Source organism: Entelurus aequoreus, linkage group LG06 (genome assembly GCF_033978785.1).
Source record: "Entelurus aequoreus isolate RoL-2023_Sb linkage group LG06, RoL_Eaeq_v1.1, whole genome shotgun sequence".
NCBI lineage: Eukaryota > Metazoa > Chordata > Actinopteri > Syngnathiformes > Syngnathidae > Entelurus > Entelurus aequoreus.
Window position 1 is genome coordinate 81,452,625 of NC_084736.1, and position 25,631 is coordinate 81,478,255.

Here is a 25,631-nt window from a genome sequence, read left to right on the forward strand (position 1 = left end):
ATAATGTGTTAATTCCACGACTGTATATATCGGTATGGGTTAATATCGGTATTGGTAAATAACCCTTGTGTAATGTTCATATTGTTGTTACTCAGCCAGCGTTTGTGGGTCTGATGGACCCGTTGCATTTTGTGTCTTTTAATGCCTCACAATCAAACACTTTTATGTTAAAATACTGAACATATGTTTATTGGGATAAGGTAAACATCTGTTCAGTATTTTAACGTAAAAGTGTTTGATTGTGAGGCATTAAAAGCCACAAAATGCAACGGGTCCATCAGACCCACAATCGCTGGCTGAGTAACAACAATTGAAACGTTGCACGGAAAATTTCTCTGCCAGTTTCTGCATCCCACGGGGATTCTTCTTTTGTGTTTCTGCGCCTGCGGTTCCCACACAAGGTTGCAACATTGTTTGTCAACACTGTCTGCTCTCATTTTCTCGCACATTTGACCCTCTGGTGTTCTGTGTACCTACACTCTGTCCTCCTCCTGTCTAGGCCTGCTGTGTGTGTGTGTGTGGTACACAGAACATCAATTTCCACACTTCTATTAGCCCCGGGTCCAGCGTACCCGGACATCTTATATGTAATAGAAATGTGTAGGGGGGGTGTATGGTGTGTGGTCATTAAATATGTATTCTGATATATGTTATTCACAGAAAATGAGCCAAAGTCAGTGAGTGTCAGTTTGAAAAATTAATTAATTGTATCATTTTTCTTTTAATAAAAAAATTAAAACGGGTCCCACAGACCCGAACACCACACAAGGGTTAAGAGTTGGACAATATTGGAATATCGGATATCGGCAAAGCCATTATCGGACATCCCTAATAAACAAGTGTACTTTATAACAATTAGGGAGGTTTGTGTCATGTTTGTCCTCCTACAGAAACCATATTAAAACAAAAAATATATTTTTTTCCATTTTTCATACATTTTTGAAAAAGCTCCATATAGCCACTAGGGCGGCGCTAAAGAGCCGCTTTGCCGACCCCCGGGTTAGACAGTCGAGTACGAGAGAGCATGGAAAAGCTAGCATGGTGGAAGCGCTTTTGATTAAATATTTTAATTAAAATTCATGTCATTTGAGCAGTTAGTATCAAGATGTATGTAGATTTGTTTGTTATTTTAATTTGCTCGGTCATCGAAGGCTGTCACACCCAAACATGCCACGAATTTAACTCGTCTTCGGGAGGATGGCGATTAAAAAAAATAAAATAAAAATACAAAAAGGTGCATCTGATGACATCTTTTAACAAAAATGAGTACTCATACTCACAGAGTAACATGTTTCGTGCGTGAGGACGAGCTTTGAGTAGTTGAACACAGTACATTGTTGGACAAAAAGCTGGAGGACGGTCTGATAGTCTGGGCTCATTGTTTACAACCTGCTGTGCGCATGCGCACTTTCAAGGGGAGTGCAAAATGCTGCGTTCATTATCAGTGGGATTTTTTACAATTCAGCGAATGGTGGCAAAGAAAGGCGCCGTTTTATGTTTATAGCAATATAGTGTAACCGAGGGTTTATAAATGTCGCCTATACTGTATGAAACTACAAAATAACAAACACAGAGGCTCCAGTTTTACACGAGGACCACTTTATTTACTTTCTTTCCAAAAACCTCCGCTCCACTACAACGTGTCATCACTTCTGCTCTTGGCGCCTTCAAAATAAGAGCTCAAGGCGTATAACAGGAACTTAACATCACAAAGAGGAAAGCCCATAAAAATAGGTTACAATAGTATTTCTACAATAATTAGCAGCATTACGTTCTCGTTTGAATTAATGTATGTTCCATTCAACACGCTAGCGCTGAAATCTATTTGGAGGACACGTTATTATTTGACCAACTTTTTTGGAAAACATGAAAGTGGTATCGTGCATTCCTGTCGTATACACAAGTAGCCGCGATAAAACATTTCCATTCCCAGTAAAGATGTTATTGCGTCAAACACCAAACTATTTTTAGGCCCGAAATAGAACCGAAAACATTAATCTTCAAGTGACAGTCGTGCTAACGTTAGTTAGCCTCTTAGCAGTATAACCGGTAACTGCCAGTTGGCCACTTTTAGTTACCATCTTGTGTTTTGAAATGACCGTTTTAAGCGTTATCGGTGTAAAACCATACGAGAGACAACATACAATGCAGTCATCATAATATATTAACTTTAACCAATTTTTTCCTACCTCCTCTCCTCTCCTCTTCTTTTCGCTTCTCTTTTTCTTCCCTCCCCGGCCACCGTAGCTGGGTGTTTTTACACCGCGACGTGTTTCAAAATACGGAGTGTACGGACCCGGGGTTGTCCGAACATAGTGCCTGAACAAAAATACCGTCGATGACGTGCTGCAGGAAAACATTGTCAACAGAGTGGGAAATGCACTTAGTACTTATTTTGATTATTGTTTCTCGTCCGTTTGTAAATGTTAAAATTTATGAATAAAAGTTAAAAAAAAAAAAAAAAAGTGGACCAAAGAATGCTAACGCAAAAAAAAAAAAAAAAAGTGGTAAATGCACTAAAAATTACGGAGCCCCTAAAGGGACATGGGGGAAATTTTATTTTTTATAATTTTTTTAGACATGTATCTCGTGCACACAAGAAACTTTTTATGAAATTATTTTAAAAAAAATTTAAAAAATTGTTTTTATTTTTTTATAATTTTTTAAAAAGAAACTTTCTCGTGCGCATGACAGTTTCTCTTGCGCACGAGATACATGTCTAAAAAAAAAAATTATACTTTTTTAAAAATAATTTTATAAAAAGTTTCTCGTGCGCACGAGAATGCTTCTCGTGCGCACGAGAAACTTTTTATAAAATTATTTAAAAAAAAAAAAAAGTATATATAGATATTTTTTTGACATGTTTAGACAGTTTCTCGTGTGCACGAGATACATGTCTAAAAAAAAATTATACTTTAAAAAAAAAAATTAAAATAATTTTATAAAAAGTTTCTCGTTTTTAGTCATGTATATTGTGCGCACAAGATAGTTTCTCGTGCGCACGAGATACATGTCTAAAAAAAATTTTTTTTAAATTAAATAATTATTAAAAAAAATTCCCCTATGTCCCTTTAGGGGCTCCGTAAAAAAGTATTAGAAATGTACTTTAAAATGCTTTCTACCGCTAACAACCAAAAAGCTATGAAAACTATGATGCTGAGCTCCACATTTTGATTAATTTACGGAACTTGTGTGAGCCTATGGCTTTACACCAGGGGTGTCAAACTCATTTTAGATGGGGGGCCACATGGGAGAAAAATAACTTAAAAAGATAACTTAAAAATAAAGACAACTTCAGATTGTTTTCTTTGTTTAAAAATTGAACGAGTACATTCTGAAAATGTACAAATCATATTGTTGTTGGTTTTTTTTACACTTACATGTTGCGGTTAATAGTATTCTACCTTTATTGGTCGTTATTTATACTTTCTGAATAAGTTGTGTGATAATGTTCATCCGTCAACTCATTTTCAAGAATGTTATTTATGTAGATTGCTCCTTTTCCTCGACTGGTGCACTAAATGGTAAATGATAAATGGGTTATACTTGTATAGCGCTTTTCTACCTTCAAGGTACTCAAAGTGCTTTGACACTATTTCCACATTTACCCATTCTCACACACATTCACACACTGATGGCGGGAGCTGCCATGCAAGGCGCTAACCAGCAGCCATCAGAGGCAAAGGGTGAAGTGTCTTGCCCAAGGACACAACGGACGTGACTAGGAAGGTAGAAGGTGGGAATTGAACCCCAGTAACCAGCAACACTCCGATTGCTGGCACAGCCACTCTACCAACTTCGCCACACCGTCCTAACATGTGGTTTATCTTTTTTTTTTTTGTACATATGTAGCATCATCTACAAAGATACAAAGAATTGCTATTGCGACATCTAATGGACACATTTAGAACAGCTGTTTCTTTCATTCCAAAATTTCGGCAAATTTTTAAACTTGGCAAACTCATCCCGCAGGGCCGGATAAAACCTGTTCGCGGGCCAGGGGTGTCAAACTCATTTTAGATGGGGGGCCACATGGGAGAAAAATAACTTAAAATAGACGAGCACATTCTGAAAATGTACAAATCGTAATGTGTTTTTCTACATTTACATGTTGCGGTTAATAGTATTCTACCTTTATTAGTCGTTATTTATACTTTCTTTGGTGTTAATTTTCAATCTATCAAGATAAAAAAATAATATAAAAATCAAATTACAGGATGTTATTTATGTAGTTTGATAATTTTCCTTCGACTGGTGCACTAACATGTGGTTTATATATATATTTTTTTACATATGTAGCATCATATACAAAGAATTGCTATTGTGACATCTAGTGGACACATTTAGAACAGCAGTTTCTTTCATTCAAAAATTTCGGCTTATTTTTATACCTAGCAAACTCATCACGCGGGCCGGGTAAAACCTGTTCGCGGGCCTGATCTGGCCCTCTGGCCTTATGTTTGAAACCTCTGCTTTACACATATATATATATTTTGCATTCTTCTTTTGTTGCTTTATTGAATTTACAACCCCCTGCCGCTGTTTAGTACTGTTTCTATACAAACCCCGTTTCCATATGAGTTGGGAAATTGTGTTGGATGTAAATATAAATGGAATACAATGATTTGCAAATCCTCTTCAACCCATATTCAGTTGAATGCACTACAAAGACAACATATTTGATGTTCAAACTCACAAACTATTTATTTTTTGGCAAATAATAATTAACTTAGAATTTCATGGCTGCAACACGTGCCAAAGTAGTTGGGAAAGGGCATGTTCACCACTGTGTTACATGGCCTTTCCTTTTAACAACACTCAATAAACGATTGGGAACTGAGGACACTAATTGTTGAAGCTTTGAAAGTGGAATTCTTTCCCATTCTTGTTTTATGTAGAGCTTCAGTCGTTCAACAGTCCGGGGGTCTCCGCTGTCGTATTTTACGCTTCATAATGCGCCACACATTTTCGATGGGAGACAGGTCTGGACCGCAGGCGGGCCAGGAAAGTACCCGCACTCTTTTTTTACGAAGCCACGCTGTTGTAACACGTGGCTTGGCATTGTCTTTCTGAAATAAGCAGGGGCGTCCATGAAAAAGACGGCGCTTAGATGGCAGCATATGTCGTTCCAAAACCTGTATGTACCTTTCAGCGTTAATGGTGCCTTCACAGATGTGTAAGTTACCCATGTCTTGGGCACTAATACACCCCCATACCATCACACATGCTGGCTTTTCAACTTTGTGTCGATAACAGTCTGGATGGTTCGCTTCCCCTTTGGTCCGGATGACACAATGATGAATATTTCCAAAAACAATTTGAAATGTGGACTCGTCAGACCACAGAACACATTTTCCACTTTGCATGAGTCCATCTTAGATGATCTCGGGCCCAGATAAGCCGGCGGCGTTTCTGGGTGTTGTTGATAAATGGCTTTCGCTTTGCATAGTAGAGCTTTAACTTGCACTTACAGATGTAGCGACCAACTGTAGTTACTGACAGTGGGTTTCTGAAGTGTTCCTGAGCCCATGCAGTGATATCCTTTAGAGATTGATGTCAGTTTTTGATACAGTGCCGTCTGAGGGATGGAAGGTCACGGTCATTCAATGTTGGTTTCCGGCCATGCCGCTTACGTGGAGTGATTTCTCCAGATTCTCTGAACCTTTTGATGATATTATGGAGCGTAGATGTTGAAATCCCTAAATTTCTTGCAATTGTACTTTGAGAAACGTTGTTCTTAAACTGTTTGACTATTTGCTCACACAGTTGTGAATGACTGAGCACTTTTTGGGAGCTGTTTTTATACCCAATCATGGCACCCACCTGTTCCCAATTAGCCTGCACACCTGTGGGATGTTCCAAATAAGTGTTTGATGAGCATTCCTCAACTTTATCAGTATTTATTGCCACCTTTCCCAACTACTTTGTCACGTGTTGCTGGCATCAAATTCTAAAGTTAATGATTATTTGCAAAAAAAAAAAAAGTTTATCAGTTTGAACATCAAATATGTTGTCTTTGTAGCATATTCAACTGAATATGGCTTGAAAATGATTTGCAAATCATTGTATTCCGTTTATATTTACATCTAACACAATTTCCCAACTCATATGGAAACAGGGTTTGTACATGTTTTGATCATTATTTTTTCTCCCGTTGCATATTATAAATAAAGGTTTACATAAAAATAAAAACTGGGAAATGCCCTACACATTTCAAACAAACAAGACATGCAGTAGAACATGGATGGATATTTTAACATCAGTCAATTTTAATCATAAGAAAGAAAAAGAAAAAGGAAACATGGCAATGCAAAGTTTCCACTTCGGAACGCAGATGAGCATAGTTGATGTTGTACAGGTTTTTAAAATTCCCTTTAATATTAGGCAAGAGCTGTGCAAAGCTGTTATAGGGTGTACACGCTCTGTAACAACTGTGTCAGAAATAACAATACATTTGACAGCTCTTTACACCATTAATGATTCATTTACTGATACAAGAAAATGTATATATATATATATATTAACCTCTGGAAATGATCAACTTATCCCAGTAGCTGTAATTAAACTAGAGAACACATTTAGAATTTGGTTACAGAAGTACCGTATTTTTCGGGCTATAAGTCGCAGTTTTTTTTCACAGTTTGGCCGGGGGTGCGACTTATACTCAGGAGCGACTTATGTGTGAAATGATTAACACATTAGTGTAAAATATCAAATAATATCATTGATATTATTCACGTAAGAGACTAGACGTATAAGATTTCATGGGATTTAGCGATTAGGAGTGACAGATTGTTTGGTAAACGTATAGCATGTTCTATATGTTATAGTTATTTGAATGACTCTTACCATAATATGTTACGTTAACATACCAGTTGGTTATTTATGCCTCATATAACGTACACTTATTCAGCCTGTTGTTCACTATTCTTTAGACATTTTAAATTGCCTTTCAAATGTCTATTCTTGGTGTTGGCTTTTATCAAATACATTTCCCCCCAAAAAATTTGACTTGTACTCCAGTGCGACTTATATATGTTTTTTTTCCTTCTTTATTGTGCATTTTCGGCCGGTGCGACTTATACTCCGAAAAATACGGTAGTCATTTTTCATCACCATAAACCACACTTAAATGAAAATGGATGTTTGTAAGTAGTAGTAACAATTTTGCATCAGGTTATTTGCGCTTTCGTTGTGTTGCTCAACTGGGGAGCTGTCAGTTCTTATGGCCCACTCATGCATATATATTTTTACATCTTGCACAAATTGGTACGCTCATTCAACCGGATACCCGTACAGTATGATAAAAGTTGCTTAAGGCTTTCCCCCACCAACAAATACCTGCAGTCCATGCTAGACAAGAAAATAAACCCAATACATAAACTGAGCCAGAGTTGGAAAACCTCTTGTTGCATGGTTACAATAAACCTGTGTTTTATATTAAAAAAAAGGCAACAAAAATGGTTAACGTGCACTAATGTCCTGTCACCAGCTGCTTACATGTTAGTTAAATCCTAGACCAGTGGTTCTTAACCTTGTTGGAGGTACCGAACCCCACCAGTTTCATATGCACATTCACCGAACCCTTCTTTAGTTAAAAATCAGATGGGTTTTTTTTCAAATTCAAGACAAAGTTATATGTTTTTGGTAACACTTTAGTATGGGGAACATATTCTAAGTAACAAATACTTAATTTAGAGTTTTTTGGACAGTGGGGGAACATATTCTAAGTAATAAAGACTTAATTTAGAGTTATTTGGACACTCTGGGAACATATTCTAAGTAATAAAGACTTAATTTAGAGTTATTTGGACACTCAGGGAACATAATCTAAGTAATAAAGACTTAATTTAGAGTTATTTGGACACTCTGGGAACATATTCTAAGTAATAAAGACTTAATTTAGAGTTATTTGGACACTCAGGGAACATATTCTAAGTAATAAAGACTTAATTTAGAGTTATTTGGACACTAGGGGAACATATTCTAAGTAATAAAGACTTAATTTAGAGTTATTTGGACACTCTGGGAACATATTCTAAGTAATAAAGACTTAATTTAGAGTTATTTGGACACTCTGGGAACATATTCTAAGTAATAAAGACTTAATTTAGAGTTATTTGGACACTAGGGGAACATATTCTAAGTAATAAAGACTTAATTTAGAGTTATTTGGACACTCAGGGAACATATTCTAAGTAATAAAGACTTAATTTAGAGTTATTTGGACACTCTGGGAACATATTCTAAGTAACAAAGACTTAATTTAGTTATTTGGACACTCGGGGAACATATTCTAAGTAACAAAAACTTAATTTAGAGTTATTTGGACACTAGGGGAACATATTCTAAGTAACAAAAACTTAATTTAGAGTTATTTGGACACTAGGGGAACATATTCTAAGTAATAAAGACTTAATTTAGAGTTATTTGGACACTCGGGGAACATATTCTAAGTAACAAAGACTTAATTTAGAGTTATTAGGACACTCGGGGAACATATTGTAAGTAACAAAGACTAAATTAAGAGTTATTTGGACACTAGGGGAACATATTCTAAGTAACAAAGACTTAATTTAGAGTTATTTGGACACTAGGGGAACATATTCTAAGTAACAAAGACTTAATTTAGAGTTATTTGGTTAGGGTTAGGGTCAGGTTTAGAGAGTTAGGGTTATAATAAGGCCATGCCGAATAAGGCATTAATAAGTACTTAATAATGACTAGTTAAGAGCCAATATGTTACTAATTTGCATGTTAATAAGCAACTAATTAATGGTGAATATGTTCCCCATACTAAAGTGTTACCACGTTTTTTTACTGGCGCACAAAATGAAGCGTGCATGAACATCACCTTGTTCAAACAACAAAACCAACACAGTGCATAAACTCACAACAAATTACACCCCTGCAAATCAGTCAGCTGTTGCCGTATCCGTAATACGCCGATAGGGAGAAGTTTGTATTTACACGATGAGTCGGGTGTGTCTCGACCTCCGCCGAACCCCTGAGGCCGACTCACCGAACCCCTAGGGTTGCATCGAACCCAGGTTAAGAACCACTGGTCTAGAGTAATGGCATCTGCCATGTACAGGCAGAAATAAATGGAAGAACATTTGTTTACTTACATCTCCTTCAACATTGTCAGTCAAACAATGACACGGATTCCAAATAATGATAAGAATTTAAAGTGACACCATACCATTGCTGTATGTCATCAAGGTTCCTCTTGGCGCTAATCGTTGTTGTAATTCCTTAACTCCTAATAAATAAATAATTGGGACAACAAATATAAACAACCGTCAAATAATAGGGGGGGGGAATAAAGCTATGATATAAAGATTTACTCTAAAATAAATGAGAATGCCAAATGTTGGCAGAAATTGTTAACAAAGGAGATAATGGACCAAAGGGCTAAACATGGCTTTGTGGATAAAACTCCACTTGTCATCATAGCCTGAGAAAAGCCTCGCTCTCATCACTGCTGCCGTTCCACTTTATTATTTTCTACCGTCGTGTCGTTTGATGGCCGTGATGCGTCAGAGTCGTCGCTTTGAAGCCCCGGTTGAGCCAGTCCTTCGTCCGTATTTGGCCATGAGCTCATGGACTCGTGCACCGTGACCGTGTGCTCCTCCATCTGCTTTTGGAGGCTGTCCATCTCCTCCCTGACAACAAAAACACAAACAATCAAAAGCACATGTAGACTACAATTGGGAAAAGATGCCTTACGTTATTACATATGCAGGGTAATATAAATGAAGCACAAAGGCGTCTTACTTAAGCAGCCGTAAACAGTTGTGCAAGTTATTGAGGGGCTCCTTGTTGACCGAAGTGGAAGGTTTTAGTACTTATTATGATTTAGTACTTACTTAAGCAGCCGTAAACAGTTGTGCAAGTTATTGAGGGGCTCCTTGTTGACCGAAGTGGAAGGTTTTAGTACTTATTATGATTTAGTACTTACTTAAGCAGCCGTAAACAGTTGTGCAAGTTATTGAGGGGCTCCTTGTTGACCCAAGTGGAAGGTTTTAGTACTTACTATTATTTAGTACTTAAGCAGCCGTAAACAGTTGTGCAAGTTATTGAGGGGCTCCTTGTTGACCAAAGTGGAAGGTTTTTGTACTTATTATGATTTAGTACTTACTTAAGCAGCCGTAAACAGTTGTGCAAGTTATTGAGGGGCTCCTTGTTGACCGAAGTGGAAGGTTTTAGTACTTACTATTATTTAGTACTTAAGCAGCCGTAAACAGTTGTGCAAGTTATTGAGGGGCTCCTTGTTGACCGAAGTGGAAGGTTTTAGTACTTATTATGATTTAGTACTTACTTAAGCAGCCGTAAACAGTTGTGCAAGTTATTGAGGGGCTCCTTGTTGACCGAAGTGGAAGGTTTTAGTACTTATTATGATTTAGTACTTACTTAAGCAGCCGTAAACAGTTGTGCAAGTTATTGAGGGGCTCCTTGTTGACCGAAGTGGAAGGTTTTAGTACTTATTATGATTTAGTACCTACTTAAGCAGCCTTAAACAGTTGTGCAAGTTATTGAGGGGCTCCTTGTTGACCGAAGTGGAAGGTTTTAGTACCGGTACTTACTATTATTTAGTACTTACTTAAGCAGCCGTAAACAGTTGTGCAAGTTATTGAGGGGCTCCTTGTTGACCAAAGTGGAAGGTTTTAGTACTTATTATGATTTAGTACTTACTTAAGCAGCCGTAAACAGTTGTGCAAGTTATTGAGGGGCTCCTTGTTGACCGAAGTGGAAGGTTTTAGTACTTATTATGATTTAGTACTTACTTAAGCAGCCGTAAACAGTTGTGCAAGTTATTGAGGGGCTCCTTGTTGACCGAAGTGGAAGGTTTTAGTACTTATTATGATTTAGTACCTACTTAAGCAGCCTTAAACAGTTGTGCAAGTTATTGAGGGGCTCCTTGTTGACCGAAGTGGAAGGTTTTAGTACCGGTACTTACTATTATTTAGTACTTACTTAAGCAGCCGTAAACAGTTGTGCAAGTTATTGAGGGGCTCCTTGTTGACCAAAGTGGAAGGTTTTAGTACTTATTATGATTTAGTACTTACTTAAGCAGCCTTAAACAGTTGTGCAAGTTATTGAGGGGCTCCTTGTTGACCGAAGTGGAAGGTTTTAGTACTTATTATGATTTAGTACTTACTTAAGCAGCCGTAAACAGTTGTGCAAGTTATTGAGGGGTTCCTTGTTGACCGAAGTGGAAGGTTTTAGTACTTATTATGATTTAGTACCTACTTAAGCAGCCTTAAACAGTTGTGCAAGTTATTGAGGGGCTCCTTGTTGACCGAAGTGGAAGGTTTTAGTACCGGTACTTACTATTATTTAGTACTTACTTAAGCAGCCGTAAACAGTTGTGCAAGTTATTGAGGGGCTCCTTGTTGACCAAAGTGGAAGGTTTTAGTACTTATTATGATTTAGTACTTACTTAAGCAGCCGTAAACAGTTGTGCAAGTTATTGAGGGGCTCCTTGTTGACCGAAGTGGAAGGTTTTAGTACTTACTATTATTTAGTACTTAAGCAGCCGTAAACAGTTGTGCAAGTTATTGAGGGGCTCCTTGTTGACCGAAGTGGAAGGTTTTAGTACTTATTATGATTTAGTACTTACTTAAGCAGCCGTAAACAGTTGTGCAAGTTATTGAGGGGTTCCTTGTTGACCGAAGTGGAAGGTTTTAGTACTTATTATGATTTAGTACCTACTTAAGCAGCCTTAAACAGTTGTGCAAGTTATTGAGGGGCTCCTTGTTGACCGAAGTGGAAGGTTTCAGTACTTATTATGATTTAGTACTTACTTAAGCAGCCGTAAACAGTTGTGCAAGTTATTGAGGGGCTCCTTGTTGACCGAAGTGGAAGGTTTTAGTACTTATTATGATTTAGTACTTACTTAAGCAGCCGTAAACAGTTGTGCAAGTTATTGAGGGGTTCCTTGTTGACCGAAGTGGAAGGTTTTAGTACTTATTATGATTTAGTACCTACTTAAGCAGCCTTAAACAGTTGTGCAAGTTATTGAGGGGCTCCTTGTTGACCGAAGTGGAAGGTTTTAGTACCGGTACTTACTATTATTTAGTACTTACTTAAGCAGCCGTAAACAGTTGTGCAAGTTATTGAGGGGCTCCTTGTTGACCAAAGTGGAAGGTTTTAGTACTTATTATGATTTAGTACTTACTTAAGCAGCCGTAAACAGTTGTGCAAGTTATTGAGGGGCTCCTTGTTGACCGAAGTGGAAGGTTTTAGTACTTACTATTATTTAGTACTTAAGCAGCCGTAAACAGTTGTGCAAGTTATTGAGGGGCTCCTTGTTGACCGAAGTGGAAGGTTTTAGTACTTATTATGATTTAGTACTTACTTAAGCAGCCGTAAACAGTTGTGCAAGTTATTGAGGGGTTCCTTGTTGACCGAAGTGGAAGGTTTTAGTACTTATTATGATTTAGTACCTACTTAAGCAGCCTTAAACAGTTGTGCAAGTTATTGAGGGGCTCCTTGTTGACCGAAGTGGAAGGTTTTAGTACCGGTACTTACTATTATTTAGTACTTACTTAAGCAGCCGTAAACAGTTGTGCAAGTTATTGAGGGGCTCCTTGTTGACCAAAGTGGAAGGTTTTAGTACTTATTATGATTTAGTACTTACTTAAGCAGCCGTAAACAGTTGTGCAAGTTATTGAGGGGCTCCTTGTTGACCGAAGTGGAAGGTTTTAGTACTTACTATTATTTAGTACTTAAGCAGCCGTAAACAGTTGTGCAAGTTATTGAGGGGCTCCTTGTTGACCGAAGTGGAAGGTTTTAGTACTTATTATGATTTAGTACTTACTTAAGCAGCCGTAAACAGTTGTGCAAGTTATTGAGGGGTTCCTTGTTGACCGAAGTGGAAGGTTTTAGTACTTATTATGATTTAGTACCTACTTAAGCAGCCTTAAACAGTTGTGCAAGTTATTGAGGGGCTCCTTGTTGACCGAAGTGGAAGGTTTTAGTACCGGTACTTACTATTATTTAGTACTTAAGCAGCCGTAAACAGTTGTGCAAGTTATTGAGGGGCTCCTTGTTGACCGAAGTGGAAGGTTTCAGTACTTATTATGATTTAGTACTTACTTAAGCAGCCGTAAACAGTTGTGCAAGTTATTGAGGGGCTCCTTGTTGACCGAAGTGGAAGGTTTTAGTACTTATTATGATTTAGTACTTACTTAAGCAGCCGTAAACAGTTGTGCAAGTTATTGAGGGGCTCCTTGTTGACCGAAGTGGAAGGTTTTAGTACTTATTATGATTTAGTACTTACTTAAGCAGCCGTAAACAGTTGTGCAAGTTATTGAGGGGCTCCTTGTTGACCGAAGTGGAAGGTTTCAGTACTTACTATTATTTAGTACTTACTTAAGCAGCCGTAAACAGTTGTGCAAGTTATTAAGGGGCTCCTTGTTGACCGAAGTGGAAGGTTTTAGTACTTATTATGATTTAGTACTTACTTAAGCAGCCGTAAACAGTTGTGCAAGTTATTGAGGGGCTCCTTGTTGACCGAAGTGGAAGGTTTTAGTACTTATTATGATTTAGTACTTACTTAAGCAGCCGTAAACAGTTGTGCAAGTTATTGAGGGGCTCCTTGTTGACCGAAGTGGAAGGTTTCAGTACTTACTATTATTTAGTACTTACTTAAGCAGCCGTAAACAGTTGTGCAAGTTATTGAGGGGCTCCTTGTTGACCGAAGTGGAAGGTTTCAGTACTTACTATTATTTAGTACTTACTTAAGCAGCCGTAAACAGTTGTGCAAGTTATTGAGGGGCTCCTTGTTGACCGAAGTGGAAGGTTTTAGTACTTACTATTATTTAGTACTTACTTAAGCAGCCGTAAACAGTTGTGCAAGTTATTGAGGGGCTCCTTGTTGACCGAAGTGGAAGGTTTTAGTACTTACTATTATTTAGTACTTACTTAAGCAGCCGTAAACAGTTGTGCAAGTTATTGAGGGGCTCCTTGTTGACCCAAGTGGAAGGTTTTAGTACTTATTATGATTTAGTACTTACTTAAGCAGCCGTAAACAGTTGTGCAAGTTATTGAGGGGCTCCTTGTTGACCGAAGTGGAAGGTTTTAGTACTTATTATGATTTAGTACTTACTTAAGGAGCCGTAAACAGTTGTGCAAGTTATTGAGGGGCTCCTTGTTGACCGAAGTGGAAGGTTTTAGTACTTATTATTATTTAGTACTTACTTAAGCAGCCGTAAACAGTTGTGCAAGTTATTGAGGGGCTCCTTGTTGACCGAAGTGGAAGGTTTCAGCAGCTCGTCGAGCAGCGAGGCAGGCACTGGGCAGTCAGGGATCTTGACCGGCGTCACAGGACTGGATGGGTTGCCCTCACTTTTCACTTCCATCCGTTGCTGTTCCAACAATGACAAAATAGCACAGGCTATCTTAGACTTAGACATAAGCTTAGACAAACTTTAATGATCCACAAGGGAAATTGTTCCCCACAGTAGCTCAGTTACAAAGGCGTTCTTTAGCATACTGAAGGAATTGAATATGTGCTAACTAGTGTGACAAGTGCGGTAATGTCAAACTCAAGTGCTAAACACCAACAATAGTTTTTATTGCAATTACAGTATTTTATAGATTTTGTAATGAAGTTGAGCTGTATGTTAAATAGGGGTGCAACGGTACACAAAAATGTCGGTTCGGTACGTACCTCGGTTTAGAGGTCACGGTTCGGTTCATTTTCGGTACAGAAAGAAAACATCAAAATATAAATTTTTGGGTTATGTATTTCCCAAATTTGCAAAATCTTCCACCAAAAATATTTTTCTTAGTGGAATATTTGATGTGAAGTAATGGGAACCTTGGATAGGTCAATAATTCATAATAACATTGATTTTGATTCAATATTATGTTTTGAGCAATGACAGTTTGAAAGAAAGAAAAAACAGCTTTGTTTTATTAGTCAACATTGCAACTTTTTCTAAATTACATTTAACCTTTATGCTTTTTTATTTCACTTTTGTTATATTTTTGTTTATGGTTGGGGGCGTGGTTATTTACAGCTAGAATTCACCAACTCGAGTATTTCATATATATATATATATATATATATATATATATATATATATATATTTATTTACATATAAATAAAAGAAATACTTGAATTTCAGTGTTCCGGTGGCTATCCTTTAGATGGCAGTATTGTCCTGTTTAACTTCTCCGTTCATGATGAGTATATCATTTCGGCCACCGTGTTCAATGGAGAAGTCTGTTCTACAAAATGTACAGGCAACATACACCTTCCCCTTCGAACTGTCCTGGATGAACTGAAATTCTTGTTTCCATTCGTTTTGGAACTTGCAAGCGTATTTCCTCATCCTGCTCGTCGACGGCGTCGCCATGTCTGTAATTTCCTCGTTCTTCTGCTTCGTCTCCTTGTTGTGTGCGCAGTTGTGCACTCTACTCTCTAAAAATCCCTAGATGTTATGACGTCATTGGGCAGGCAAGCTGTTTATATTGTGGGAAAGCGGACGTGAGAACAGGCTGTCCCCACTCAGTCTCAGGTCCGCATTGAGCTGGAGGGGGCGTGGCCTCCAGCTCCGGCTGAATACCGGGAGTTTGTCGGGAGAAAATCTCTGCCGGAAGGTTGTCGGGAGAGGCGCTGAATACCGGGATTCTCCCGCTAAAAACGGGAGGGTTGGCAAGTTTGATTTTGACACCCCTGCTATAGATAATAAAAAATTAAATGTGATAAATCTATGGATAAAAAGCAGAGCCTGGCGACGCATGCGCGTTTATCATAACTCTCTCTCTCTCTCTGTCTCTGCCCCTCCCTCACCAATGCTGCTGCACGCACAATTTGTTTTGTTTTTAACCCCTTCTTAACCCTGAACGTACATTAAAAATACACGCAACCCTAACTCAAAATGCCGGACATTTGAGGCATTTAAGAAACTCCGCCCTGACAGCTCCGCAAAAGAGGACATGTCCGGTGAAAAGAGGACGTATGGTCAGTCTATCCTAGCCCGTTAGCTGCTAGCATGCCGTGTGTTGTGCCTCGGTGTGCATTGTTTACACAACGTACGGTACGCTACTTAATATGTCCGTGTGGAAACTCGTTCGGTACACCTCCGAACCGAACCGGAACCCCGTACCGAAACGGTTCAATACAAATACATGTACCGTTACACCCCTAGTGTTAAATACTGGAAATAAGTTCTTGAAAATAGTACTACCTTGGAGTATGCCACATTTTGCAAACCATTTGGTTTTTCGACAAAAAAATGTATCTCAAAGTTTGCCCCCGTTTTCATACAGTATGTCGCAGTTATTGTATGACTCGTTACGAAGTAGTCCGTTTGCCAAGGTATCGAGTGCCCAAACAAATCCCACGGACACGCCAGTCGTTGCGGTTCTTTTGTTTGAGTACGACTGCAAAATAAGAAATAAAGAAAGTTGCGAGTTCCAGCACTTCCATAAAGAAGGTGAGAAGCACTGTTGAATTCAAGAAAGAACAGTATAAAGGTGGCGTCTGCACGACGCTATGACTCTCCCTTCATCTCCCCAAGTCCCCGCAATCTTCGCCAACCAAAGTCTTCAATAAGGATTGAATACAAAGTCTCCCTACTAACCCACCAGTGCCTCCATGGAAATTTCCCCCTCTACCTTAAAGAACTACTCACCCCCAAATCCTCCACACGACACCTCCGATCCGGACAGGCTAACCTCCTCCAACCTCCGAGGACAAAGCTACGAACAATGGGAGACCGGGCTTTCTGCTCCGCCGCTCCCAGTCTGTGGAATGCTCTCCCTGACCACCTGAGGGCACCACAGACTGTGGATGCTTTTAAAAAAAGGCTTAAAAACCCTTCTTTTTAAAAAAGCCTTTTTTTTTTAGATATATGCCTACTAGTTTTTAGCTATTTGGCTGTTCTAGTTTTTATTTTTATTTATTTTTTATTATCTTTTTAATTGTTTTTTTTTTTTAATACACTGTAGCGCTTTGAGGTTGTTTACTTAATGTAAAGTGCTTTTTACGAAAAAAATCTATTATTATTATTAAAGGTAAAGGGTTCATATTTTGCAAAACTATAATAATTTTTTTTTTAAATGTGTTTTGTGTTACTATTTTTGGTTGTCTAAAACGGATTAATTGCATTCATAATTTTTTTTTACAATTCGTCTGACCTTTTGGAATGCATCACTAATGAAAAGCAAGGTAATGGGTAACACCTAACAACTAATTTGACTATAAGAGGCAACACAATAAAATAGTACCGTACGTCAAACAAATATTCATCCTTTTAAACAATGACACTAGTATAAATTAGGTTTAACCGGACTCAATCAAGGTCCGTCACACCAAGTGAGGAAATTGGATGCATCACCTTCCTCAGGCGGTTCTGTTTGAGGTCCTGCTTGAGTTGCTGGTTCTGTAGCAGGACAGTCTTCATGCTGTTCCTCAGCTCACCTACTTTTGCTTGCAGCATAAACTTGTCCTTCTGTGTGCCACTCAGCTCCTCCTGGACCGTCTCCAACTCAACCTTGATGCTCTGTGATCGGAGGGAACAAATAAGCCCATTTCACTTTCACGTTCTCCTGAAAATCCATACTTGCCTGCAAAGCCGTCTGCAGGCTGTCGAGCTCTCTGTGGTGGCACTGCTCCATCATCTCCAACTGCTGCTTCTGAGCCTCAATCTCCCTCTGCCTTTGTTCCACCTCCCACTTCAGGTCTTCAACCTGTGGAAGCAGTCAATGTTCGACATTATTTTATATGCATAAAAACTCCAAAACATTAACCTTCATGTTCTTCATTCAACCGTTAGGCAATACAATACGACGTCGACAAACCCAATCGAGTGTGGTAAGCACATAGAAGTTTATCACAACGCCTTACTTCTTGATTAGTGAGGGGCTGCCTTGACATCTCTTCGTCCAGTTGTTTCTGAAGGATCTGCAGCTGGGAATGGGCCTCGGTCAGCTCTTCTTGGAAACTGGAGATCTCCTGAGCGTGCTTCTCGTCCTGAGATCTGTGGATTGAGCACATGGTAAATAGGAAACGTTTAGAGATGTCCGATATTATCGGCAGATAAATGCTTTAAAATGTAATATCGGAAATTATAGGGAAGGCTATGCAGAAAACTGATGGCTACAAAGTAAACAAAAACAGAATGCTGGACGACAGCAAAGACTTACTGTGGAGGAAAGACGGCGTCCACAATGTACATCCGAACATGACATGACAATTAAGAGATGTCCGATAATATCGGACTGCCGATATTATCGGCTGATAAATGCTTTAAAATGTAATATCGGAAATTATCGGTATCGGTTTCAAAAAGTAAAATTTATGACTTTTTAAAACGACGCTGTACGGAGTGGTACACGGACGTAGGGAGAAGTACGGAGCGCCAATAAACCTTAAAGGCACTGCCTATGCGTGCCGGCCAAATCACATAATGTCTACGGCTTTTCACACACACACAAGTGAATGAAAGTCATACTTGGTCAACAGCCATACAGGTCACACTGAGGGTGACCGTATAAACAACTTTAACACTGTTACAAATATGTGCCACACTGTGAACCCACATCAAACAAGAATGACAAACACATTTCGGGAGAACATCCGCACCGTAACACAACATAGACACAACAGAACACATACCCAGAACCCCTTGCAGCACTAACTCTTCCGGGACGCTACAATATACACCCCCCCGCTACCTCCTGGTTGAGAAGGCCTGGCTCTCAGTCTCCGCTCTAAATTCATCCCAAAGGTGTTCTATCGGGTTCAGGTCAGGACTCTGTGTAGGCCAGTCAAGTTCATCCACACTAGACTCTGTCATCCATGTCTTTATTGACCTTGCTTTGTGCACAGTCATGTTGGAAGAGGAAGGGGCCCGCTCAAAACTATTCCCACAAGGTTGGGAGCATGGAATTGTCCAAAATGTTTTGGTATTGTTGGAAGCAGATCAGAATCATATCCATATTTAAGTGTTACTTCTTTCTAAAAACTCCTATAGTCATATTTACATCAGCTAATGTCTCGTGTGGTACAAAGTGCTTGGATTCGAGTGTCCTTGGTTAAAGTCAGAGCGCTGTCTTTATTGAGACTGCCATTACATTCCTAAGATAAGGAGCACAGCTAGACTGGGGAAACAGCAGGTGGGGGGGGGGGGGGACAGGAGAAGGAGGAAGTAGACAGGAGTTCCGGGGTTTTGGTAGACCGATCTGGACCGGGCTAGGGAACGCTTGGGTGCTGGGTTGGTCTCAGGTTTGTCCTCTAAGCTTTGAGAATAAACTACAAAATACCAACTATTGCCTGGAGATTGAATATAAACATCAGTGTATTGCCATAAAAAGAATCTGGGAGAGACTAGCAATTTGAATTCCCCATTGGAGGAATGCTGGTCAACGCAACAGTATCCTGGAGCATTCAAAGTTGCTTTCACTGGAACTAAGGGGCCAAGCCCAACTCCTGAAAAACAATCCCACACCATAATTCCTCCTCCACCAAATGTCACACTCGGCACAATGCAGTCCGAAATGTAGCGTTCTCCTGGCAACTTCCAAACCCAGACTGGTCCATCAGATTGCCAGATGGAAAAGCGTGATTCATCAGTCCAGAGAAGGTGTCTCCACTGCTCTAGAGTCCAGTGGCGACGTGCTTTACACCACTGCATCCCACGCTTTGCATTGGACTTGGCGATGTATGGCTTAGATGCAGCTGCACGGCCATGGAAACCCATTCCATGAAGCTCTCTGCGTACTGTACGTGGGCTAATTGGAAGGTCACATGAAGTTTGGAGCTCTGTAGCAACTGACTGTGCAGAAAGTCCTTGCACTATGCTGACCCCTCTCTGTCAGTTTACGTGGCCTACCACTTGGTGGCTGAGTTGCTGTTGTTCCGAAAATCTTCCTTTTTCTTATAATAAAGAAAACAGTTGACATTGGAATATTTAGGAGCGAGGGAATTTCACGACTGGATTTGTTGCACAGGTGCCATCCTATGACAGTTCCACGCTGGAAATCACTGAAAGCGGCCCATTCTTTCACTAATATTTGTAGAAACAGTCTCCATGCCTAAGTGCTTGATTTTTTATACACCTGTGATTAGGACACCTGATTCTGACCATTTGGATGGGTGGCCAAATACTTTTGCCAATATAGTGTATGTGCTTACTGTAGTTTTTGAGCTTCTTGTTGCAGAGCTTTGACCAAGTCCTCTTTGGCCAGCAGGTCTTTCTTGATCTCTGACAGCTCCAACATGGCAGCTCTGTAGTGTCTCCTATTGTGGGCTGCTTCAGCTTTTGCTGCCGATACCTGGAAGACGCATTACATCGTTACAACCTAAAAGCAAAAACTTGCTAAAACACAACAGCTGTTTTAAATAAACCCATAAGACTCCATTCTTTGTGATTGGTTATTTAAAAAACTAAAAGTTAGTGGAAAAAAAATATAAAACTGTTGGACCAAGAGCTCCTACCTGTTCTTTAAGATCTTTGACTTTGGTTTTCTCTTTTTCCAAGGCAAACTGTAGAGTTTGCACAACCTGTTTCATTTGTTGATCCTCCTCCTCTTTGCGTTTAAGAACAGCTTGAACCTGAAAGTTGGTCCGGACAAAAACAACGTGGATGAGTAAAAGGTAATAAACTCAAGTGTTTGCCATACATTAAAATGTGGACTGCCACAAATACATTTGGCACTACCTGTTAAACGGGTCATATTATGATTTATTTTTTTTACATTCAAAACACATCCTTGTGGTCTAAATAACATGTAATGGCGGTTCTTTGGTCAACATTTTGCATATATTATGTGCAACATTAAGTTGCTTCCTGACCGTCTCTTCAGAGTGTGCCGTTTTGTGGGCGGGTCTTATTTATGTGCCTCCACTCCAACTGCGTCTTATCCACGCCCACTTTGCTGTTGTTTTCAGCGCTTCCATAGTACTAACTATACGCTACTTTGTATTAGAAATGGCAACAGCGTAGGATGCATGTCCATGCACGACCAAGTCTGCCCCACAACAGGAAAATAGCGGGAAAAAAGGGAGCTTATTGATCACAAGGCGGACTACAATGGCGGGCGCGCGCAAGGCACTCTGGGTACATTTATGCCATAAAATTGATAATTCGCTGACATTATACTGGAACAAAACGTCGCACTTGTAGCAAATTTCAAACGACTCGTTTGGCTGAAATGGAAGGCAATATTGCTTTTTAAATATCTCCGGAATGCCTCCACGGTTTGATTAAAAATTTCCGGGATTCATACAGATCCCAAACACACAACAGCAGGTACCGATAGGTCAGAAAAGTCGGGTTTGCATAATAAGGCCCCTTGAACGCCCTTGCTCATAACAACATTATAATGGGACTGTCCCTAAATGCAGCTTGTTTTCACAACTTTGCATCAAAACGCTGGTTGTTAATACACCTCTGACATGCCTGGTCTGCCAGAGAATAAGAAAGTGTAGCAGGAGAGATCAGTGTTGCTAATATAGAAAATTATTTTTTATATTTAGCGAGTACTCAGACCTAGATCTAGATTCTCTTTCAAAAAGCAACTTGCGACCATTCTAGCAACTTTTCCTTGTGTTATCGAAGACTACCGTAACAAAAGCACATATCGCTCATCCCCAGAAGTAGTGGGTAAAGCTATGCCCTCCTCCCCCATCTAAAAGCCCTCACACTTGTCTCTGTCTTGCTTATGACATTAAAAAAAACATAAAAAATTACAGAAGAAAGTTTATTTGTATTTCTAAATATTTTTTGTTTACTTTTCATCCCTCCCTCAATGTCCATAAAAACTACATGCACATGTGTAATTGCCTATTATGAAAATTAAACGCTGACATAATGTACCCTACCCCAAATAGATTGCAATCCTGTGGTAAACACTGAAACCCTAGATGAAAATTATGTTCAGGGTTTAGACAAGACTGTTTTACAAGTAGCACAACCAATTCTTAAATTTGGTAAAACACGTTTCAGTTTCTCTTTCACCTGCAAGTTTAGCTGTACAAGATCAGCCTCTCGCTTCGCTAGAGCAAATTCTAGAATATTGGCATGCTCCCGCAGTGCAGTGTGGGACTGTGTCAGTCCAGCCAATTTTCCCTTTTCATGTTCCAACTCAAGTGCGAGCTTCTTGTTGGCATCTTCTAGTTTTCGGATGCGCTTCTTGAAGCATCGTGACTCTTGAAGCTTTGACAAAATGAAATACATGATTATATGTTAACATTAAATAATACAAATATGGAAATATACAGCCCACAGCTGGGAGTAAGAAAATATCTGATGGCTCACTTCGTCTTCCAGCTCCAGGACCTTCTCCTGATACTCCTCTAACTCTGTGGATGTAAGGGTAATGACTTCCTGGAGTTCCTTTTCTAACATTGCCTTGCTGTTAGTCACAGCACGCAGCTCAGCCTGAAGAGCTGCAATCTTCTCCTGAGTGACAAATAAAGCAAGTTGTTTTGAAAAGAAACAAAAAAAGAACATTTTATATTAATATGAATGGTGCAAAATTTCCGACAATGTGTCTAATTGTTGCCTTAGGTTTTATAACCAGTTGGGGTTAAATACAAGTAAAAAATAATCTCAAAAGATCCAGTGGGTTAAGACTAGTTGAGTTCTGATTTATACCTGGAGGACCTGGTTGTTTCCTTCATCGGACACCTGGGCTTTGAGCTTGACCAGCTCAGCCTCGGTAATCTCCTTGTCAGTCAGGGCCTCTTGGAGTCTCCGACTCAGTATTCCCACAGCATTCTCATAGGCCTTGTGTTTGGCCTTCACCTCCTTCTGAGCACTGGTCAAATCTGTCCCCAGCCGCTTCATACGCACTTTCTGTTCTGAGATGGCTCTGTTTTAAGCAAACGATAAAAACGGTAGAAATCCATCATTCAATTCGACAAAATTGCTTGCTGAAAACCCATCGGTTTTCTTTGGCATTCAATCAGTATAAGCACACTGCAAAAACTGAAATCTAAGTAAGAGTGAATATCTCAAATAAGGGTGATATTTGCTTATTTTCTGTCTGATAAGATAATTCTTCTCACTAAGGAGATTTTATGTTAGAGTGTTTTACTTGTTTTAAGGGTTTTGGTCCTAAATGATCTCAGTAAGATATTACAGCTTGTTGCTGAGATTTGATGACCTATATTGAGTAAAACATGCTTGAAACTAGAATATCAACTGTTGCAAAGCTGTGTCATCAACACTCACAAGTATAAAACTACTTTTTTAAAGTAATCATTTCTTATTTCCAGCATGAAAAAAAAAATCATGACTTTGACACAATTGTGTCTCATAATTAAAACAGATGACAGCCAAATGGATTTTGCTGTTTTATTTTCAATGAAACAATAGAAAATAGGTACTCATATAGTAGTACAGTTGGCACAGTACAGTAAACTGACAGTTAATATTTAAACATTTCACATTTCAAACAATTTTGAACAGAAATAGTTCATGCACATTCAGAAAAATTCCTCAAAATTACAAGAAAAATGTTTTGGGCCAGGGGCCGGGCTGTATATATGCGCACTAATTGACTGAAAGAGCACGCACTTGGCGCGATGATGTCATGTTATCCATGAAAAAATGCATTTTCAGACAATATGATTTGCCTGAGCGGCTAGGAGACCCCGAGAGTAACAAGCGCTTGCCTTGTTGCCTTTCCATTAAGAACAATAAATTAGTTTTTAGTATAAGTTTGCTGGTTTCAAGAAATGTAATGCCGAGCGCATATCATTATGTCAAGATAATGGCACTAGCATTTACTTCATTTAAGAATATTTTTCAACATATTGAGCAAAAAGGTCTTTTTTTTTCTACCAAGAAAAGTGCACTTGTTATTGGTGAGAATATACTTATTTTAAGCTATTTTTGGGTTCATTGAAGTTAGCTAATTTTACTTGTTTTGGAAAGTCTTGACAAGCCAAATTTTCTTGTTCTATTGGCAGATAATTTTGCTTAGTTCAGATAAAATACCCCTCATTTTTGTATTTTTTTTCTTGTTTTTGAACACTGACTTTTTGCAGTGCAAGCATGTTGGTTTTCATCTTGTATTATACCTCAACAGTTTTTAGTCCAAATCTACTGTTTATTTATTACTGTGTATTGTATTATTCAGTTTTATTATTTTTACTGCTTTTATTGTCTCATATGTAGCACTTTGGTTGTTTTAAATGTGCTATACATACATATCTGCATATATATATATATATATATATATATATATATATATATATATATATATATATATATATATATATATATATATATATATATATATATACAGATATATATATGCAGACATGTTTTTTACAGAATCATTTCAATGTGCTCAGTGTACAACATAAGTTATCAATATTGAACTGAGATTGTCCGGCTCATAGGCTCAGACACAATATTAGCAATGAAATGATGTCACATTAGATATTAACCATGTTCCAAATAAATCAATTGTCATCCTTTCACATTTAACAAAGATTTATGATACACAAAACTCACTTTTTGGCTTCTGCTTCCATTTTCTCCACATGTTTTCTCAGAACATCATTCTCTTCTGTCACGGCCACAAGCTGACGCTGATCAAACTGTAAAGACTGAGAAGGAAAATATCAATACTTTGGCTCCCATACATTATTTACTTGTGGCAGCTCGCCGACAATACATTTGACTGCCACAACTAGATTTGGAACACAGTATAATGAGACTATCTGTGAATGTTGTTACAACTTCGTACAGTAGATTATATTGTAAGTCTGCTTCTTAAGACAAATAATAATAAGATGTAGCAGAAGCAGAGATCAGTGTTGCCAACTTAGCAAATATATTAGTTAGCAAGTATACAGATCCCTCTAATTTGTCTTTTTCAAGAAAAGTGGCTTGCGAAAATTTTTTGTGACAATTTCTGGGATTCTAACATTAAAGTTTGAAGTTCTCTTCTCAACGACCAGCTGTTCGTGCCACCCCCCATCTAAAAGCCCTCACAGGCTTGTGACGTGAAAAACACACGAAAATAAGTGGATAAAGAAAGTTAAATCTAAACATATTTGTATTGCTTTACTTGTTCTAAAGATAAAAGTTCAAGTCCTTTTACCAACCGAGAGAGAAGAGAAAAAAACAAAAACTGCTAATATTTGTTGCTTTGGTTAAACTCCAAGGCTCACTCGCACACTTTTATAGGATAACAGCCCATCCGTTGGTCTTAGGAACCAAAGACTCTTGGTGCAAATCCAAGCAGAAGTTATGCACTCCACTTCCCTAATTTTATCATCCACCCTTTTGATAATTTTCACTTTTCTTATTACTCCAGTCCTAACCACCTTTTCCTCAAGCCCGCTTCCCCCAAACTGGTCATCAACGTATGTTAAATCTGCAGTCAAAATGTCATTCTTTACTAGCCTTATCCCTCTTTGTATCTTTTTTAATGATGATTTCCACGCACCTAGCCCAAGAAGGAAATGCACACAAAATAACTAACGAGAAAACCCACCATAAAACTTAAGCGTTAACCCCACACTGGATTGTTAAATAAGAAAGACTAAAAGGAGAAGAAGGAACTCGGCCAATACTTTTAAGCCTCGCCTGTTTACCCAAAACATCGCCTCTTGAACAACCAAAATAAGAGGTCCTGCCTGCCCTGTGACTATG

At 38.7% G+C, this 25,631-nt stretch overlaps 2 protein-coding genes across 5 annotated transcripts in view; both read right to left on the minus strand.

The window, feature by feature from the left end:
- ankle2 (ankyrin repeat and LEM domain containing 2) overlaps positions 1-2,451 on the minus strand; it is a 35,663-nt gene extending 33,212 nt beyond the window's left edge. The window contains exon 1 of one of the 3 annotated variants that reach the window (XM_062051635.1): positions 2,195-2,451. The gene's annotated coding sequence lies outside the window, so the exon portion shown is untranslated. Of the gene's footprint in view, positions 1-1,280; positions 1,442-2,189 lie in introns of those variants that run through there. The other 2 variants (XM_062051634.1, XM_062051633.1) reach the window with 2 other exon arrangements.
- A 3,796-nt stretch (positions 2,452-6,247) lies between these two features.
- Positions 6,248-25,631, minus strand: part of golga3 (golgin A3) — a 35,833-nt gene continuing 16,449 nt past the window's right edge. For both annotated transcript variants that reach the window (XM_062051619.1, XM_062051618.1), the window contains exons 14-24: positions 24,486-24,580; positions 22,617-22,833; positions 22,278-22,421; positions 21,978-22,175; positions 20,456-20,572; positions 20,153-20,292; positions 17,864-17,996; positions 17,584-17,706; positions 17,355-17,519; positions 14,206-14,372; positions 6,248-9,665 (exon numbers count right to left, since the gene is read on the minus strand). In XM_062051619.1, coding sequence (XP_061907603.1) covers positions 9,479-9,665; positions 14,206-14,372; positions 17,355-17,519; positions 17,584-17,706; positions 17,864-17,996; positions 20,153-20,292; positions 20,456-20,572; positions 21,978-22,175; positions 22,278-22,421; positions 22,617-22,833; positions 24,486-24,580 — 1,686 coding nt within the window. In that variant the 3' untranslated portion in view covers positions 6,248-9,478. The remainder of the gene's footprint in view (positions 9,666-14,205; positions 14,373-17,354; positions 17,520-17,583; positions 17,707-17,863; positions 17,997-20,152; positions 20,293-20,455; positions 20,573-21,977; positions 22,176-22,277; positions 22,422-22,616; positions 22,834-24,485; positions 24,581-25,631) is intronic.